We start from the raw sequence: 18,837 nt of genomic DNA, 5'->3' as shown, positions 1-18,837 counted from the left end.
TAGATTTTGTCTTTATCTCTTCTTATTGCTGGTCTGGAAACCTGAAGAAAATAAAAATGGTTCACCTAAGTTTCATACATCAATCGTGCACATGTATTGGTCAGCACAAGATTGGAGGAATCTTCACTGGACTCTGTGGAGTTTCTGGCTTCTTCTTCATGGATTCTTGCCTAAGGTCCTCCCTTGCCAGATCGGCCTATTTTTCAGCTGAGCAAGAAATTTGATATCAGGGGTACCTTGGTTGAGTCTTTCCCACTTGCATTGATAGGTTTGATGTGGGCAGCAGAAGGATATGGTGTCAGTCCGTAGGATTCATAACCAAGTAAATGAGCTTGCATGCCTATGATGTGTGCTCCTGTGCCCTCCCTAGTAAGCATATACTGTCCTGCAGCTGGTACACCTTGCAGAGCATGAACTACCCCTCTTAGTCCACTTTACCCATTTCATGCTGAGGTCTACAACCCTCTTTCCTGTCTGGAATTCCTCTGCACTTATGCATGCTAGTTTTCAGTGTAAACTCAACTCTAATTTCTCTTAAAGTGTGTAGATCACCCATCCTGTTACAGCATTTCACCCAGGACCTTCTGTGGGCCTCATAGCCCTGGACATATGCTGCCCATTACCATCCATGCTGCCTTGGACAAATGGGAGGGCCTCTTGCTGCCATTCATGGAAGACAGTATCCCTGCCTTTCCTGGACGGCCTGCAGGAGAATCTGCAGAGAAGCATCTGTAAAACAGTGGGCCATTCTATCTGTGGTTTTGTGGGGAGGGGGATTGATGAAGTAAGGGAATCCAAAGAGGATGGCAGGTGAAGAGAGGGCATACATTGCTGCAGAGCCAAACACAAATGTGGCAGAGGTCCAGTGAGACTCCTGGTTTGGTGCCTTTTAAATATGGTGTTCAATCTTCAATCCTACAAGGAAACAGCTAAGCATCGACCTTCTACCCACCCCTGCTGGAAGATGTGCTGCATGGTTGCAATCTAATTAGCTGACTGCCACGTAATTGTGTGAGGAGCTGTCCTGCCAGTAATGCTCACCTTTTGTTTCATTGTTGAGCTTCTACACCAAAGCTGAAGACCTTGCTGAGTACTATTTATCCTGGGCAGATCCAGGAGGAAATGAGGCTTGGCACAATGGAAGAGGATATGGGCACAGAAGAAGTGAGAGGGAATTTTGGTGAAGAAAGAAATGCTCAGGATGGGGCTTAAGGAGCAGGGAAATAAGGGGTGCAAATCAAGGTGCTCAAAGGAAATTCCGCTAAAAGAGTAAGGAAAAGAGATTTGGGTGTGATTCACGTTTCGGAGTCAGGTTTTCCTCAAAACAGGTGCCTAAATGCAATGCAGGGGGTGCAGGTGCTGATTGATGTACTCACCAATGCCTAATAATTGGTACTGTTTAGCGAATAAAATAGTAAGGAGGTGATACTAATAACATCACCGAGATGAGAGAGATGACTGGGGGCAGTTGAGTCAGCAGTGGGTGCTATGTCAGTCTGATCAGAGAATGCTACGTGAAGCACTGAAGGTAAGGCTATGAGCTTACCCAAAGTGATATCATCAAGTTAGAAGTCTAAATGGGAGCTATAACCAAATAGTTCTTATTTCTTTGTAATTTAAAATAAAAACAATAATTCAGGCCACTTATATTGGATTGTGCTTAATAAAATATTGATTTGTTTTGTTTCTCATATTATTGTCTGGAGATGATATCATGTTCGGTCCCTTTGGCCTTTTCACTGCAATGTAGTTTTTAAATCACTGAACAAAATTTCAAGATGGACAGAGAAAGATTGGACCTAATTCCAGAGGTGTAGAAATGCATCACCTTAATAGGCCATTTGTTGGCTTCACAGCATTCTTTAAAATTGAGAGGAGCTGAAGATGAATCTGAATAAATCTTGCAGCCCATAGAGAGAATTTTGATTATAGCACATTGTGATTTGCACAGATCTGGAGAGCTTTCCTTTTTTTTCTAATCATTGCAGAGCTTATTGAGCAATCTGGGGCGTCCTTTCTTTCTAGATGTTGTTGAAAATTTGTCTTTGATTAGTAGAAATGTTTACTTTGCATTTGATGCACACTTCAGTGTAGTCATGAGAAAGAGGCCATCTATGCTTGATAAGCAAGGATCAGTATTGTGCTGTTGTTCCTTTGCAGGCCTCGTTCACGTTATCAATTGCGTTGTATATACAGGAAGTCTGTATGTCTTTAGTTCTGTACTATGGGAAAGCTTTATTTGATTTTCACATTCCAATTTGGGTGCATTAAAATAGCCTTTTGTCCTAGTCTGCATAGTATTGATGAGCAACCTTGGTTCTGTTTTCATTGCTTGTGTTTACCAAAATTTTGTCTTGTTTAGTTTGCTGATAAATATAGATAATACTCTTCACCTAATGAAGCAGCAGCACTCCAAAAGCTTTTGATTTCAAATAAACCTGTTGGACTATAGCCCAAGTGTGTACATAACTCAGCACATTTGTCAATACTTCATAACATTGCTATAAGACTTCTCCCATGGATAAGAACTCCCATATTTGTGTAAAATTTAGAATAAAGAGAATCCCTGTTCTGGGCTTTGTTTTTCTATAGATTGTACTAGCCTTTTAATATAATGGCTAAATGAGCTATTGTGTTGGTGAGGATAAGCACTTGCTTTATTACAGAAATAGGAGGGAATGTTCCAGTGTGGGAGATTTTTGGGTTAACTGTCCTTGCAAAAGTTATGATTGATAGCATCAAGTAAAGTGTTAACCAAAGGGATTAAAAATTTCAAATCCATTTGACCACAGACTCCATTGAAGAAATACTCTGCAGCATCTGTATTTTAGGGCAGATTCCTGTGTACACATGTTGATCAAGGCTTCATGTCACCACATTGCTTCTCTCCAAAGTTTCCTTATTGGATAGTGAGAAACGATATATATTTTAGTACCAAAAATATTTTTAAGATGTTGTGAGCAGTTTTTGACCCTGTATTTAAGGATGGATGTGCTGACTTTGGAAGAAGTCCAGAGGAGGTTTGTAAGAATGATTCTTGGGATAAAGGACTTGTCATATGAGGAGTGTTTGAGAACTCTGGATCTCGAATTGAATTTTAGAAGGTTGAGGGGAGAATCTCATTGAAACTTACAGAATACTGAGAGGCCTGGATAGAGTGGACATGGAGATGTTGTTTCCACTAGTAGGAGGGACTAAGACCAGAGGGCATAGCCTCAGAGTGAAGGGATCACCTTTTAGAACTGAGATGAGGAATTTCTTTGGCCAGCGGATGGTAAATCTGTGCGACTCGTTGCCACAGAAGGCCAAGCCATTGAATGTATTTAATTTAGGCAGGTTTAAGAGGAGAATGGGGTTGAGAAATATATTGGTCATGATCGAATGGCAGAGCAGAAGGGTTGAATGGCTTAAATCAGCTCCTTTTATCTTTTGGTCGTACAGTATTCTGATTTTATAATAAGTTCAATGATCTGACAAAGTTCTTTGAAGGAAATGTGAGAAAACGTGATGTTGTTCACCATGTTGACTGTGGCTGAGTTTATCTAGCAACCAAGGTGAAAATTGATTGCACTATTGGAAAATCATAATTTATGGGTCTTTCCTGTGAATGGTGAATTAGGTCCGTAATGCATTGAAAGGGCACACAACGAATATTAATCATACTGAAAATAAAGGTGGCAGAAAGTGACTGTTTGTTTGATTCTGTGAAATAGATGTTACTTTGCACCTGTGGTGTCCCGTCTCAGTGTGTTTCTTCTTTATTTTAGTTTATTAATGGGATGGGGGCATCACAGGGAAAGTGGGAGCATCACAGGGAAAGCCCTTGAGAAAGTGGGTGGTGAGCTGCCCCTTGAAACACTACAGTCTGTGTGCTTAATGGTAAACCTACAATGCTGTTCGGGAAGGATTTCCAGGATCATGACAAAGGAACAGTGATGTATTTCTGAATCCGGACAGTACGGCTTGGTGAGGAGCTTGCAGGTGGTGGGTGGTGTTCCCATGTACCTGCTGTCCTTGTCCTTGGAGATGGTAGAGGTTATGGGTTTGGAATGTCCTGTTTAAAGAGCCTTGGTGAATTTCTATAGCACATTTTTTAGGTGGTGCACACTGCTGCTACTGAGCATCAATAATGGAGGGAGTGGATGCTTGTGGATGTGGTGCCTATCGAGTGGACTGCTTTGCCAAGCTCGTTGGAGTTTGCATCCCATCCCCACCCTGTCATCCTGGCAAGTAGGGAGTAATGCGTCACACTCCTGACTTGCACCTTGTAGATAGTGGACAGGCATTGGGTGGTCAGGACGTGAGTTACTTGCTGCAAGATTCATAATATCTGACCTGCTTTTGTCACCATAGTATTTATATAGGTAATCCAGCTCAGTTACTGGTCAATGGTGACTCCCTCCACGATGGTAGTGGGGGAATTCAGTAATGGTAATACTGTTGAATGTCCAGGGATGGTGATTAGGTTCTCATTGGAGATGGTCATTGCCTGGCATTTGTGGAATGAATGTTACTTAAACCTTTTAGTGGCTATTGTCCAGGTCTTTGCTGCATTTGGACATGTACTGCTTCAGTATCTGAAGTCACAAAAATGGTACTGAACATGGATGCCCACTTCATCCTTATGATGGATGGAAGGTCATTGACGCAGCTGAAGGTGTTTGGGTCTAGGACACTTCCCTGAGAAATTTCTACAGAGGTGTCCTGGAGCTGAGATGACCGACCGACCAATAACCACCACCATCTTGTTTTGTGCCAGATGTGATTGCAACCAGCTGACAGTTTGACTCCTATTTTGCCAAAGATCCTTGATGTCACACTCAGTCAAATGCAGCCTTAATGTCAAAATCAGCCATTATCCCCTTACCTCTGAAATTCAGTTCTGTCCATGTTTTAAAACAAGGCTATAATGAGATCAGGAACTGAGTGATCTTGGCAGAACATGAACTGGATGTCATTGAGCAGCTTATTGGTAAATAAGTGCAGCATGATGGTAGTTAGTTTGAAACTGAGTTGAAATGTTACTTACCCTTGTTTGGTGGACTTGACTTTTTCTGGCTCAAATCCAATCCATATTTCTTCCTGCAGTATCATTCTTGTGGAGTTATTTGAAATTGTCAGCCTGTATTCTGTGCTTATTTCTATATGTATGCATTTCTTGCTATTATCAAAACAAAACCAATATCATCCAGTGATACATAAACTAAAGCCTAAACATGCTTTTGATCACAAAGAAAGGTTAACTGCTCAAGTTTTGCAAAGTGTAAATTTCAACCTTGTGTCTTCAGATCATCATCTGTTGCAAATCAGACTTTTCTTAAAGTGATATTCGTAGTGCAGTAAGCTAGCCACTGAAAGCACACCCACTTATTGGATAAATAAATTTATTCAGTAACCTGTGGCAGCACTCCATTGGAGTTCAGATGCTTTGAATTAGTGTTTTGTCTTTGAGGAATTAGAAGTAGAAATGGGTCACAGACTCCTTTTTAGTAAGCTTATTAACCACTAAATAGTGTGTGATCACTGGGTTTCAAGAACATGAAGGTACCGGGGTGGACAGGGTGAAACAGACAGTTCACTCTTGTAAAGTGGATCAACCTTTGGTTAAAGTTGTACACCCAAAAGATCATAGCCTTGCTATTGGAGAGAGAAGCATGACTGTGGGGAAACTGTTTTTGTGTGTGGAAGTGGGTAAAGAGTGGGAACTGTTTTAAAGTACCCCCTACAATCAAATGTGTTGAAGTTATTTTGGTTCTAGTTCAAGTAGTATCACTGGAAGGGAGATTTTTTTTTTATTAGTCAAGGTTTATTTGTGTTGTATTAGAATTCTACTAATATGCATGGACTATGCCAGTATTTCAAGATTAGGATACCTTAACATAAACTTCTTCCTGCTTCGAGCCTATCCTGTCTGGGGAATAGTTCAGTGTTTGGAAAAGGAAGTTCTATCCCACAGGATGCAAAGTTCATTGTAGTGTTAAGCTTCAGATTAGGAGTTTAATTTATCCATTTGGCTGGACAGCCAGTTTGAGATGCAGAGTGATGCCAAGAGCAGAGGTTCTGTTCCTGTACCACCACCTATGCCTAGGGCGTAGTGACCCTCTGGTTAGACCACCACCAGTCACCTCTCACTCATGGTAATGGGAGTGCACTCTATGGTGTGGCAGGACCATGGTAACTTTACCTTTACCTTTTAGATCCTATTCAGACAATTGGAGAAGGCAGTGTGTAATCAAAAACTCATTACTAGAATATTCTACCAATGTAACTTGAAAACATTAGATTCCTGATTTAATAATGAGAAATCTCCAACTGTCAATATTTAAATTTCAAAGTGACCCTTTTCCAACTGCTTATATCTGTGTCAAATTGTCTGATCAAAACCACCAAGCAAAATATTTCATCAAAGGTTGTTGTGTTGCAGTTTTAACCTTTAGGAGAACTACTTGTGGTCACAATGAATTCCAAAGATGAATGTTCTTGCATAAATTTAGTAAGAAACTTATTTTTCAAGTTCCCACATATGTACTTGTCATTGAGTATAATATCAACCACACTTTTTTCTTTTGAAGAAATAAAATTGATCATAATTTAGGCTATTGGAGGGGCATTTATTTAAATAAGGTTAGAAGGTGCTGGAAGCACTGGCAGCATCTGTAGAGAGAAGAACAGAGGTGTTAACATTTTCTAATAAATATGGCACTTTTTTAAAGTTCTGAAGAGGAATCCTATTTGATCCAAAATGTTAACATACACTTTCTGTCTCCACAGATGCACTTGCTAAGTTTCTCCAGCAATTTCTGCCTTTTATTTCAGATTTCCATTGCATTTTGCTCTTGTTTTAGGGATTTCTATTTGTTTAATGGAAAGTGTGGAGCTCCTTTTTCAAGGCTTTCACTTAAGCTTTTAAAAAAAACAGAAATGAGTTACTAGCTAGACATGGTTATTGAAAAGGTTACAAAGAAAGAGTCAGGAGTAAGACTAGTTAAATAACTTAGTTTCCCCTATGAAACAGCACAGACACATGGGCCAGATGGCCTCTTCTGTCATGTTACTCTCTGATTCTCGGAGATGTGTTGTCTAGATCCCATAAATTGCTAATAGGTCTATCTTTTTACCTTTGCTTTATTGGTAACTAAATTTCAAAATCGTTAGTTTTCTTAAACAAGAAAGCTAACTACAGAATTGTTAGGGTACAGAAAGAAGGCTTCTGGCCCATCATGTTTACACAGGCTGTCAGAGTATCATGACTTTGTACTGTTCTCTCACCTTTTTCCTATAACTCTGCACGTTATTGCTATTTAAAAAAAATCTAGTGCCTTGATTGAATCTGTCTCAGCTGCACTCCCCGAAGTGTGCTGCAGATCCAAACCACTTGGTGTGTGAGCAAAGCCTTTCCTCCCATTGGACGTATTTTTGGAAGCAAGGTAGGGTGGAACCTGCTTTTCTTCCCCCTGTTAAAAACCAGGAAGTTTGGTCCTTGGTCCATATTGGCTTTTTATTTTAAAACCCTTCATAAAGCAGTACTTTCGATTGCAACCTCTTCTTTGCAGAAAAATATTAAACAGGCTGCATTTCTTGGTATTTAACTAGTAATTCTTTTCTGTCTTTCTGCATCTTTCATTAAACCAACAAATGGTATTGAGTCTAATGTCTGTGAGAATGTATAAAAGTAAAACAGTCCATTGCCAATTATTATTCCTAATCTGGTTCTTAGTTTCAACAATTTGCTTTTGCTGAGTGCTGTATCTAATACATTATTTAAGTCAATTTATTTTCCAGTATTTTCTCCTCTGAAATAAGGAGCATTCTAGGTCTATTAATATTTTGTTTTCCCCGAGAAACATTTCCTACCCTTGTGCCAAATTCCTTGTATCTTTAAAGGTTGTCTATTTAATTTTTCACACCGTTCGAGGTCCTTTTTCAGAAAAGCATATTTGCAAGTAAAAGGGACCTTTCATGCCCTCAGGATATCCCAAAGTATTTTGCAACCAATGATGTAGTTTTGAATTGTAGTCATAGTTCTAATGCAGATAATGTGGTACTGAGCAGCAAAATCTGCACCTTGTGTTTATTTAGAAGAATTTAGAACCTAATTAGAATGCCTACAGTGTAGAAGGAGGCCATTCAGTCCATCAAGTCCACACCAACCCACTGAAGGGCACCCCACCCAGACCCAATCCTTACTGTATCCCCATAACCCCACATATACCATGGCTAATCCACTGAGTTTACACATCCCTAAACAATGCAGACAATTTTAGTCCACCTGACCTGCACATCTTTGGATTGTGGAAGGATACCGGAGCACCCAGCAGAATCCATTGGAGAAATGTATTGTATTGTACTGTTTGTGCAAGTGTTTGTTTGTATCCATTGTTTTTGAGTTTTCCACAGTTTCTACAAAAGGTAGGAGACAGTGTGACACTGAGCCAAATACAAAAATCCCACCCCAACCTAAATTGCTGGCATTGCTACAATTGGCTCTCATGTTGGAAGAAATCAGCCAGAGTTTCCACACTTGATTACTTTTGTATTATCCGCTGAAGCAAATGTACATTGGACAATCTGAGGATGTTAATCTCCAGAAATTTACAGCTGATTAACTATCACTACCTAGGCAGGATTCACAAGGTTGGGGGTTGGGGGGGTGTACATTCGCACCTTTGAGGTCTGCCAATGTCAATAAAACTGCTTTCAGGAGAACAAGAGAAAGTTGATGGGGAAACCCACAAAACTGAGGAAGAAGTAATGGCGAATATAGACATACATTCTCCACTCAGCACAGACTTAGTTGGTGCTGATATCCGAAAGATTGCAAAGTATTATTTACATGATCACTCTAACCATTGCCCAGCAATGTAAGTAATTGTGTCTAGGGTGAAGAAATGATGATGCTGCTTTCTGTAGTATTTCTCAAATCTTCTGCTACCTTCAGAAGACTAACCTCCAGCTAAACTCCGAAAAAGCACCTAGCAACGTAATTACTTTGCTTTCTATCAAGAATGGATTCTGAAGACTGTTCTAACCCCAGCTGAAACTAGAACCTCCGTACCTCATGGACCATACTATTGCATTAACTTGACAGTTAAACTACTTTCAGAGATAGTAGGAACTGCAGATGCTGGAGAATCTGAGATAACAAGGTGTAGAGCTGGATGAACACAGCAGGCCGAGCAGCATCGCTGACGTTTCGGGCCTAGACCCTTCTTCAGAAATGGGGGAGGGGAAGGGGGTTCTGAAATAAATAGAGAGAGAGGGGGAGGCGGATGGAAGATGGATAAAGGAGCAGATAGGTGGAGAGGAGACAGACAGGTCAAAGAGGCAGGGATGGAGCCAGTAAAGGTGAGTGGAGGTCGGGAGTTAGGGAGGGGATAGATCAGTCCAGGGAGGACGGACAGGTCAAGGGGGCGGGATGAGGTTAGTAGATAGGAGCTGGGGCTGGGGCTTGAGGTGGGAGGAGGGGATAGGTGGGAGGAAGGACGGGTAAGGGAGGCGGGGACAAGCTGGGCTGGTTTTGGGATGCGGTAGGGGGAGGGGAGATTTTGAAGCTTGTGAAGTCCACATTGATACCATTGGGCTGCAGGGTTCCCAAACGCAATATGAGGTGCTGTTCCTGCAACCTTTGGGTGCATTGTTGTGGCACTGCAGGGGGCCCAGGATGGACATGTCGTCTGAGGAATGGGAGGGGGACTTGAAATGGTTCGCGACTGGGAATAATAATTGGCAATGGACTGTTTTACTTTTATACATTCTCACAGACATTAGACTCAATACCATTTGTTGGTTTAATGAAAGATGCAGAAAGACAGAAAAGAATTACTAGTTAAATACCAAGAAATGCAGCCTGTTTAATATTTTTCTGCAAAGAAGAGGTTGCAATCGAAAGTACTGCTTTATGAAGGGTTTTAAAATAAAAAGCCAATATGGACCAAGGACCAAACTTCCTGGTTTTTAACAGGGGGAAGAAAAGCAGGTTCCACCCTACCTTGCTTCCAAAAATACGTCCAATGGGAGGAAAGGCTTTGCTCACACACCAAGTGGTTTGGATCTGCAGCACACTTCGGGGAGTGCAGCTGAGACAGATTCAATCAAGGCACTAGATTTTTTTTAAATAGCAATAACGTGCAGAGTTATAGGAAAAAGGTGAGAGAACAGTACAAAGTCATGATACTCTGACAGCCTGTGTAAACATGATGGGCCAGAAGCCTTCTTTCTGTACCCTAACAATTCTGTAGTTAGCTTTCTTGTTTAAGAAAACTAACGATTTTGAAATTTAGTTACCAATAAAGCAAAGGTAAAAAGATAGACCTATTAGCAATTTATGGGATCTAGACAACACATCTCCGAGAATCAGAGAGTAACATGACAGAAGAGGCCATCTGGCCCATGTGTCTGTGCTGTTTCATAGGGGAAACTAAGTTATTTAACTAGTCTTACTCCTGACTCTTTCTTTGTAACCTTTTCAATAACCATGTCTAGCTAGTAACTCATTTCTGTTTTTTTTAAAAGCTTAAGTGAAAGCCTTGAAAAAGGAGCTCCACACTTTCCATTAAACAAGTAGAAATCCCTAAAACAAGAGCAAAATGTAATGGAATTCAGTAAATAATATCTGGAATTAAGGGTCTAATGATGACCATGAATCCATTGTCGATTGTCAGAAAAACCCATCTGGTTCACTAACATCCTTTAGGGAAGGAAACTGCCATCCTTACTTGGTCTGGCCTACATGTGGTTCCAGACTCTCAGCAACATGGTTGACTCTGAACTGCCCTCTGGGCAATTAGGGATGGGCAATAAATGCTGCCTAGCCCGCAACGCCCTAATCCCATGAATGAACAAAAAAATAATTTCTGAATAAAATTTCTCTCACATCTTTGATAATAGCTTGGATTTCTGTGTGTACAGTATGGGGAACACTATTGTTTGCTTTCCCTGCACATTTTCGTAGATTGTACAATACTGTTAAATTGTTATGGGGATAAGAAGGCACTGTGGTAATTTTATAAATTATAGGTATATTTTGTAGACTTTTTGGGCAAATTAAGGTTATTTTCTTCCCATAGTCAGTAAATCTTCAGCTTCATCTGGTAATATGCACATTGAGTGGTTGTGGACATACAGGGAAGTATCTCATTTCTCATTGAAATCCTTGTATTGATTTTGATGCTGTACCTCTCATCCAACATCTGCTCTTCTGGACCATGAGTAAACCCTGTAATGTGTAGTGTGGTGGGAACAAGCGCCTTTTATGCAGAAGGGGTGTAAAAAGCTGTTACATATGGGTAACCTTAACTGATTGGATTAGCATTGGCTAGTTTTTTTTTGGCTTTTGTCTCATAGGAATCTAATTGTGTTGTAGTAAGAGAATGTGACAAGGCACTTTTGTTAGGTAAGCAAGAAAGCATCAGTGGCGTTGTGCTCAGACAGAACCTGATAACATTTTACATTTCCTGTAAAATCGGGTCTATTATAAGTGCTTAAAATGTGAAACCCATTTGGTTCTCAACTTCAGTTTGTGGCTAAAAATGGAAATGAATGTGATTTAACCTTATGTAAAATAAATTGAAGCTTGATTTGCTTAAATTACCCTTAATACTTTAGTAACGTATTCCTGACATGAGAGAGATTTAGTTTATGTTTCAGATACTGGGAATAACTTGTTATCCCTGTCTAGATTAAATTTGTCATTTTGATCACCAGTTTCTTGGATTTGCCAAGAAACAACTTGTACATATTTCATCAATTGGTACTTCTGGGAGTTTCAAGGCATGAAGTTTTTTTTGCTAGTTCCTTCCCTGTCTCTTTATCTCTATATTTGGGTTATAGTTTCACAGCCGGCATCTTGCCCTAAGTCTCCATTGTTCACGTGTAAGCTTTCACAGTGAATGTCAGTAAGCTGTTGTACTACTGAGGCATCACACAAGTTCTCTCTTTATTGTTTGGACATGTGTTTCCAGCAGTGGTACTGCATGGTGCTGAGGAATAAAAACCTTAGTTCCTTTCTTTGACCAACCCAGGAGAGCTGGGGCCAATTGTGATACCGTGGATTATCATTTTATCAACCAAACACCAATCTTTTGGTCAGTGGGGTGTGGCAACTTGCTGAATAGACTGAGCCATTGGGGAAGCTAACTCTGAGACTGCTGAAACTTTGTTTTTGGTCGCATCGAATTTCATGCAGTGCAGATGGTCTCCTGGTAATTGAATGTGAGGTGGGATAGGCTTTTTCATTTCCAGTGGTAAACAGTGTGCATTGTTCACTAAGAAGCATGATTGATCTCTAGACATTTATTAGACCCCACCCCTCCCCCGTGGGCTGGCTGATTATTAATTGATTGCAATCTGTATTTTTACCCATTGATTGGGTTTTGAGTTTCTGTCATCTTTAAAGATTTCTATTGATCTACAAACATGTCTTTGTTTAAGACATGCAAACTTGGATTTAATCCGTTTTTACACATCCAAGAGGTACGGATTTCCAGAGGTGTGAAATATTTATGAGCAGTAATGTTTTTCTGATTGTTAGTGACACTTTTGTGTGGGTTGTGTGGTGAGGCTCGGAATGATCACTTATCCTGAGGGAAGTTTTGACATCTGCAAATGTGCAATCGTGAAAGAGTTTGGCGTTCCTTTCAGATCCTGGAGTGTGAGAAATGACTCTCCTCACCGGGTTCCTTTCAATTACTGCTGACAAAAACATCTGTGAGATGGGGACAGTTTACATTGAAAAAGTCAACTTCACATCAATAGAGCTCATTCTATTAATCAAATGAGCACTATTGTGCAGAATTCAGAAAACATTAGTTAAAATTTTTAGTTGCATATTTTCTTGCATTTAATTAGTTTAAAAATGACATTCCTGAACTGTATCTATAGGAGTAATGTTCTACAAAGTAACCACGTTTATTTATACATAAGTATGGTTATGCCAATGCTTTCATTGATCTTCCTAGCTTGAAAGTAGATTCAGGGCCGGTGTTTGCATGTTACTTAAAGAATTTCACAGGTTGAAAATGTAGCCCAATTTTGATACACTGTCTGTATATAAATGCATACTTTGAGAAATAATAACAAATTTAAGCTATCGTTTTTATAAAGGGAGCAAATGCAGCTGGTACAAATAGAAAGTGGTTTGGAATTTCCACTTAACAAACATGAATTCAAGTGGAAATGCCAGAATATTTCCACTTAATGTTTAATATTTCATGTAATGTTTTAATGGGACACCAGAGCCTTTGGCACCCTGTAAATTTGACTAGATATTTTGCGAAAGATTTCCCCTAAAATGTCCCCTGAACTATCGAAAGTGTATCCAATAGATCCACGTTACCTTTCTGCTCTTTCCTGTTGAAAACAATTCACTAATTTGTGATGACCAGTGTGTATAAACAGGTTTATAGATGGTTGGATTTCCTAACCATCTATATACGTAGCTTAAAAGTTGCAGCGAGAAATGGCAGTTTGTTCTATTTAGAAAAATTAAGTTGTGGAATTTGCCTCTATATAATGAAAGAAAAGTTGATGAAGGCTGTTGGTTTGGTCAATTCTGGAAGTTAATGTTTGGTCATCATTTCATTCTGATCATTATTGACTGCAAGATGTTGATACTATTCAGTACTCATTTTGTAAAATTGTAGGACATGGTTGAAGTTTATATTGAATTCTTAGTAATTCATCATTTTGGAGTTCTCCCCCATGAAGAAGCAAGCAACTTTACACATGTCTAACCATTAACAATCTCCTTTGAATTCTCAGGTATGTCTCCATTTGAAGTTCAGCCAGCCCATACAGTGGTCAATGAAGGTGAAGTAGCCAGGTTTATCTGCAAAATACATGCAAATCCTCCACCAATCATAACCTGGGAATTCAACCGTACAGCACTGCCGCTTGCTACTGACAGGTAATATACCTATGAAAAGCGTGTAGCTTTACAAAATCATATGCAAAGAGTGATTGGAACATAATGCTGTCACCAAATATGTTGTATTTCAATTTTTTTTTGCACAAAATGTTAAAATGCTTTGGCTTTGAATTTATGTTTGTGATAACAGAAAAACGGTCAGCGTTTGCTGACATTACTAGGCAAAACCGACAAGGTGAAAGTTTAGGAATTGCTGTCCATGATGCCGTACACCTTCACTGGGTGCAGTGTTTCAGTCTTGCAGCTGCAGAATCCGTGAATTGAAATGAGTTTCAATTTTCGAAGTATTATTCTTGTTGTTAAAAATCATTGAAAATATTGAGCCTTGTTGAATGAGGTACAATTGTATTTTTAACTGGAAAGGGTGCAAAAAAGATTTACAAGGATGTTACCAAGAATGGAGTGCTTGATTTATAAGGAGAGGCTGGATTAGCTGGGACTTTTTTCCCTGGAGTATAGGAGTTTGAGGGGTGACCTTTTATAGGGGTTTATAAAATCGTCAGGGGCACAGACAAGGTGAATAGCCAATTTCTTTTCCCCAGAGTAGGAGAGTCCAAAACTAGAGGGCATTGGTTTATGGTGAGAGGGGATAGATTTAAAAGTGACCTGAGGAGCAACTTTTTCATGCAGAGGGTGGTGCCTCTATGAAATGAACTGCCAGAGGAAGTGGTAGAGGCCAGTTCAGTTACAACGTTTCAAAGACATTTGGACAGGTACATGAATAGGAAAGCTATGGAGGAAGAGATAGTAGGAACTCCAGATGCTGGAGAATCTGAGATAACAAGGTGTAGAGCTGGATGAACACAGCAGGCCAAGCAGCATCACAGGATCAGGAAGGCTGACGTTTCGGGCCTAGACCCTTCATCAGAAGCTATGGAGGAATATGGGCCAAACGCAGGCAAATGGAACAATCTCAGTTTGGAAGACTGGATTAGCATGGACAAGATAGGCTGAAGGCTCTCTTTCCTTGCTGTATGAAGCTATAACAATTTGCTAAGTCATAATTGTCAAAACTCCAGGATATTTCCAATGTCTTGGATAAGGAAATGTAAGGAAGCATCATCAGATGCATCATCTCTTTGCACTATCTTTGCAGGAGGGTGCAAATCAGAGCTAATACTAGAGGGATTCAGAGGAACACAGAAATGGGAGAACTAAATAGTACTATAGGAGAAAATTGTCACTAGCAGGTGGGTTCAGCCTAAGAGGGAAAGTAATAAAGTCTAAAATAGGTTTATGGTGCACATAACTGAATATGCAAAATGTAACAAATAAGATTTGAGATGCAGGAGGCTGTGTGGAAATATGATGGAATGGGCATTCAAACTTCAAGAAAGACCAGGGAAGAGTTTGGCAATAATTGTTTGAGGAGACATGAGTTCGAGAGAGAGAGAAAAAGAGAGTGTTTTAGGCCCTGCCTGGGCTCCACCCATCTGAACAAGTCCCACACCCTGACAACTGACCCCAAAGCAAGAATCTAAAGTAATGTTCCAACAAGGAAGAAGCCATTGGTGGACCTGATTCTTAGGAATGGTATAAACCATGTGGATCAGGTGCCACTAGGGGAATGTTTAGGGTGACAGTGAATATTGTATTGTTAAATTTCTATTTTTTTATAGAAAAAGACAAGGAACACTCTAGACCATGAATAATTAAGTGACAGAAAGTAAACTTCAGTTGGGGGTGATAATGGATCTGGTGCAGATAATTTGGAGTAAATTGAAGATTAGAAGGCAAACAGTAGCTGAACAATGGGCTGTCTTTAAAGAAGAGTGACTATTATGGTGCAGTGGTAGTGTCCCTACTGTTGGGCCAGGAGGTCTGGGTTCAAGTCCCACCTGTTCCCAGAAATATGTAATAACATCTCTGAACAGTTTGATTAGGAAAAAGAGATTTCAAACGCAGTCAAGATACTTTTCTACTTCATGGGAATATACAAGGCAAGCAAATCCAGAGCTCCCCCAAAAAGAGAGATTAGGATCAACTAGAAAGTGGGAAGTAAAACAGATGTTGGGTGGATAATGCAATTGAGAACCAAGCTGAATATACAAATTTCAGAGGAATTGAAAAAGCAAATATTAGAAGCAAAAGGTGAAAGAGAGGAGACTGGCAGCTAGTATTAAAATAATTCCAAATTCTATAGGCATAAAAATTGTGCAAAGGTGGTAAAAGAAGTGAGGCTGATTTAGAGACTAAATATGAGACTTCTGCACAAAGACGGGGACATGGGTGAGGCGCCACATGAATACTTTGGATTTTTTTTTAACTAAGGCAGCTTGGGTCATGGTGGAAGAGAAGACATTTGAAAGATTTAAAATTTGAGTTGACAAGGCATTGGGATCAGATGAGGTGTATCCAAGGATCTCAGAAGGGAGTGAGTGGAAATTATGGAGGGACTGACCATAATGTTTCAAACTTCCTTTTAAACTTGGAGTGGTACCAGAGGAGTGGAAAATTGCAAATGTTAAATCTTATTCAAAAGAAATGTCTAACGATGAGCCCAGCAACTACAGCCTAGTCAGTTTAACTTTGAGGAAGTTTTTATGAGATGATAATTTGGGATAGTTAATAGTCATGTGAGCAAATGCAGTTTAATTGAGGGAAGTTGACTGTGTCTTGTTGAGCACAAATCATGTTCAATTTGTTTGGGGTATTTTTTGAATTAAATGTTGAGGATACTACTATTGTGTGTTGCACATGGACTCCAAAAGCATTTGATAAAGCGCCAGACAAGAGTTGTGAGAAAAGTTAGAGTTCATGTAATAAAAAGAACATAAACAGCGTGGTTACAAAATTCACTGAGTGTTAGGAAACAGAAGTAGTTAGTAGAAGTCTCCCAGAATGGAAAAAGATATGTAATGGAGTTCCCCAGACATTGCCCTGGTGCTCCTCTTGATGTAAATTAATGGCCTAGAACTTGATTAACAGCACAGTTTCAACTCATATGGATGATGTGAAACTTGCAAGTATTGCGAACCATCAGAAGATGGGGTAGAACTTCAAAAAGGGCAATCTGTTGTCACTGTTGCCTACAATATTTTTTGCTAGAAATGCACACAGTTCAAATGCTTAATAAGAGTGTTTAAAAGTGGTATCATTTTTCAGAATAACTGCCCTGCCAACTGGGGTTCTTCAAATCTACGGTGTTGAAGCACGGCATGCTGGACAGTACCGTTGTGTCGCAACCAATGTTGCGAATAGGCGAAGGAGCATGGAAGCCATTTTAACTGTTATTCCAGGTACACAATGAGCTGTTTCTCCTACTGAACAATGTCCAGTAAATGATTCACTTAGGCTTTATGTTCAACTTCATAGCTTAAGATGTGCATAACCATCACATTTGATTTAAATTTTGTGCATACATACTATATGGCACGGAAATGATGTAAGAAATGAGAATGAATGTTTCACTTAAAGTGAGAATGTGAAAAGTGCAGGGTGATTGAACTAATCAGACAATTTTTAATTCCCTCTTGCTTTAGATGTGCATATGTTACTGTTCCTTTTTATAGGTAATGGTTCTAAAGTGGTTTAAAGTTTAAGCATCAAACTATCTAGAATGGTAGTGACCATTCCTCTGTGTCAGAAGGCTTGAATTCAAATCCCTCCTGTTCCAGAGGTGTTTCATAAAATACCTGAACAGATTCTTTGTTTAAAAAAAACTCCAGAAAGGTAGTGTCCCCCTCTCTGGGCCAGAAGTCCAGGTTCATGCCCAGATTGCTGCAGAGATGTATTATAAACATGACAGAGCAAGTTGGATTAAAAGTTGGGTGGTTTGGTGAAATCACTCTGCCCTATCTGCAAATCAACAGTGGTTGATAACCAGAAGATGTCCATACTGGTAGCAGTGATATCTAAAAATTTGATCGTATTCAGTCGTTTTATCAAGATACTTAGTTATGACTATGAAGAACTTGAATGAATTACATCATTAAAATGGTGCTGGTTTCATCTCCTGGCTAGGATCAAGAAACGATCAGGAATCTTCACACGTTGTCCTTTTAATTAATGTGACAAATTTTCCAAGTCATGGTCAAATTACCATCAAGGCTGTCCTAATTAGATTCAAAATTAAATTGAAGCTTGAAATGTTGCATGCAGTTAACTATGAATTTCTTCTAGTTATGAACTAGAAATATATCAGCTTCCTTGCCAAATTTAGTTGATGCTTTCGTTATGCTAGTTTATTTTCAAGTGAGCTTCCATATTTATTCTATTCACATGATGCCATTTTATCAATTCTCATGCAATGAAATTAGTTTCATTTTTAAAAAGAATTTCTGCTTTTATTTCCTATCCAATTATCCTAGAGGCTGTTTCCATTGGAACAGTAGCTTTCCCAAACACATTGTGAATATGACATTATTCTTATCAGAGGGTTAGGGAGGTAGTTCCAAATTCTCTTAAAAAGCTGTGGGATTCCTTCACTAAATGACAACCTCAATTTCAATATATTAATTATTGTAGGAATATAGGATGTGGGAGCAAGAGAAGGTCATTTGGCCCTTCAAAAAGATTATACCTAATTCTAGTTATCTTTTCAGCATTTATCAGGGAACTTTGTTTTCTAATTTTCATTGATCTGCAAGGTGGTGCTATTTAAAACAAAATACCTCAATTAGTACACATAATTGCAACAACTGATATGTTTAAGTGAAATTTTTCTTTAATCCAAAATGAATATGTGCATCCAGTCATGGTATGTTTAAAACCTAGCTGAGCCACTTCTTTATTACTTTCAGAGATAGTAGGAACTGCAGATGCTAGAAAATCTGAGATAACAAGGTGTAGAGCTGGATGAACACAGCAGGCCAAGCAGCATCATAGGAGCAGGAAGGCTGATGTTTCGGGCCTAGAAGAAGGGACAGGCCCGAAACGTCAGCATTTTTGCTCCTATGATGCTGCTTGGCCTG

At 39.5% G+C, this 18,837-nt stretch overlaps 1 protein-coding gene across 1 annotated transcript in view; it reads left to right on the top strand.

The window, feature by feature from the left end:
* prtga (protogenin homolog a (Gallus gallus)) overlaps window positions 1-18,837 on the top strand; it is a 116,729-nt gene that overhangs the window by 36,116 nt on the left and 61,776 nt on the right. The window contains exons 3-4 of the mRNA XM_048615721.1: window positions 13,759-13,903; window positions 17,030-17,163. Coding sequence (XP_048471678.1) covers window positions 13,759-13,903; window positions 17,030-17,163 — 279 coding nt within the window. The remainder of the gene's footprint in view (window positions 1-13,758; window positions 13,904-17,029; window positions 17,164-18,837) is intronic.

Source organism: Rhincodon typus, chromosome 33 (genome assembly GCF_021869965.1).
Source record: "Rhincodon typus isolate 14 chromosome 33, sRhiTyp1.1, whole genome shotgun sequence".
Classification (NCBI taxonomy): Eukaryota; Metazoa; Chordata; class Chondrichthyes; order Orectolobiformes; family Rhincodontidae; genus Rhincodon; species Rhincodon typus.
Note: the sequence above shows the minus strand (reverse complement) of the source record. Positions and strands in the feature narration are given on the sequence as shown.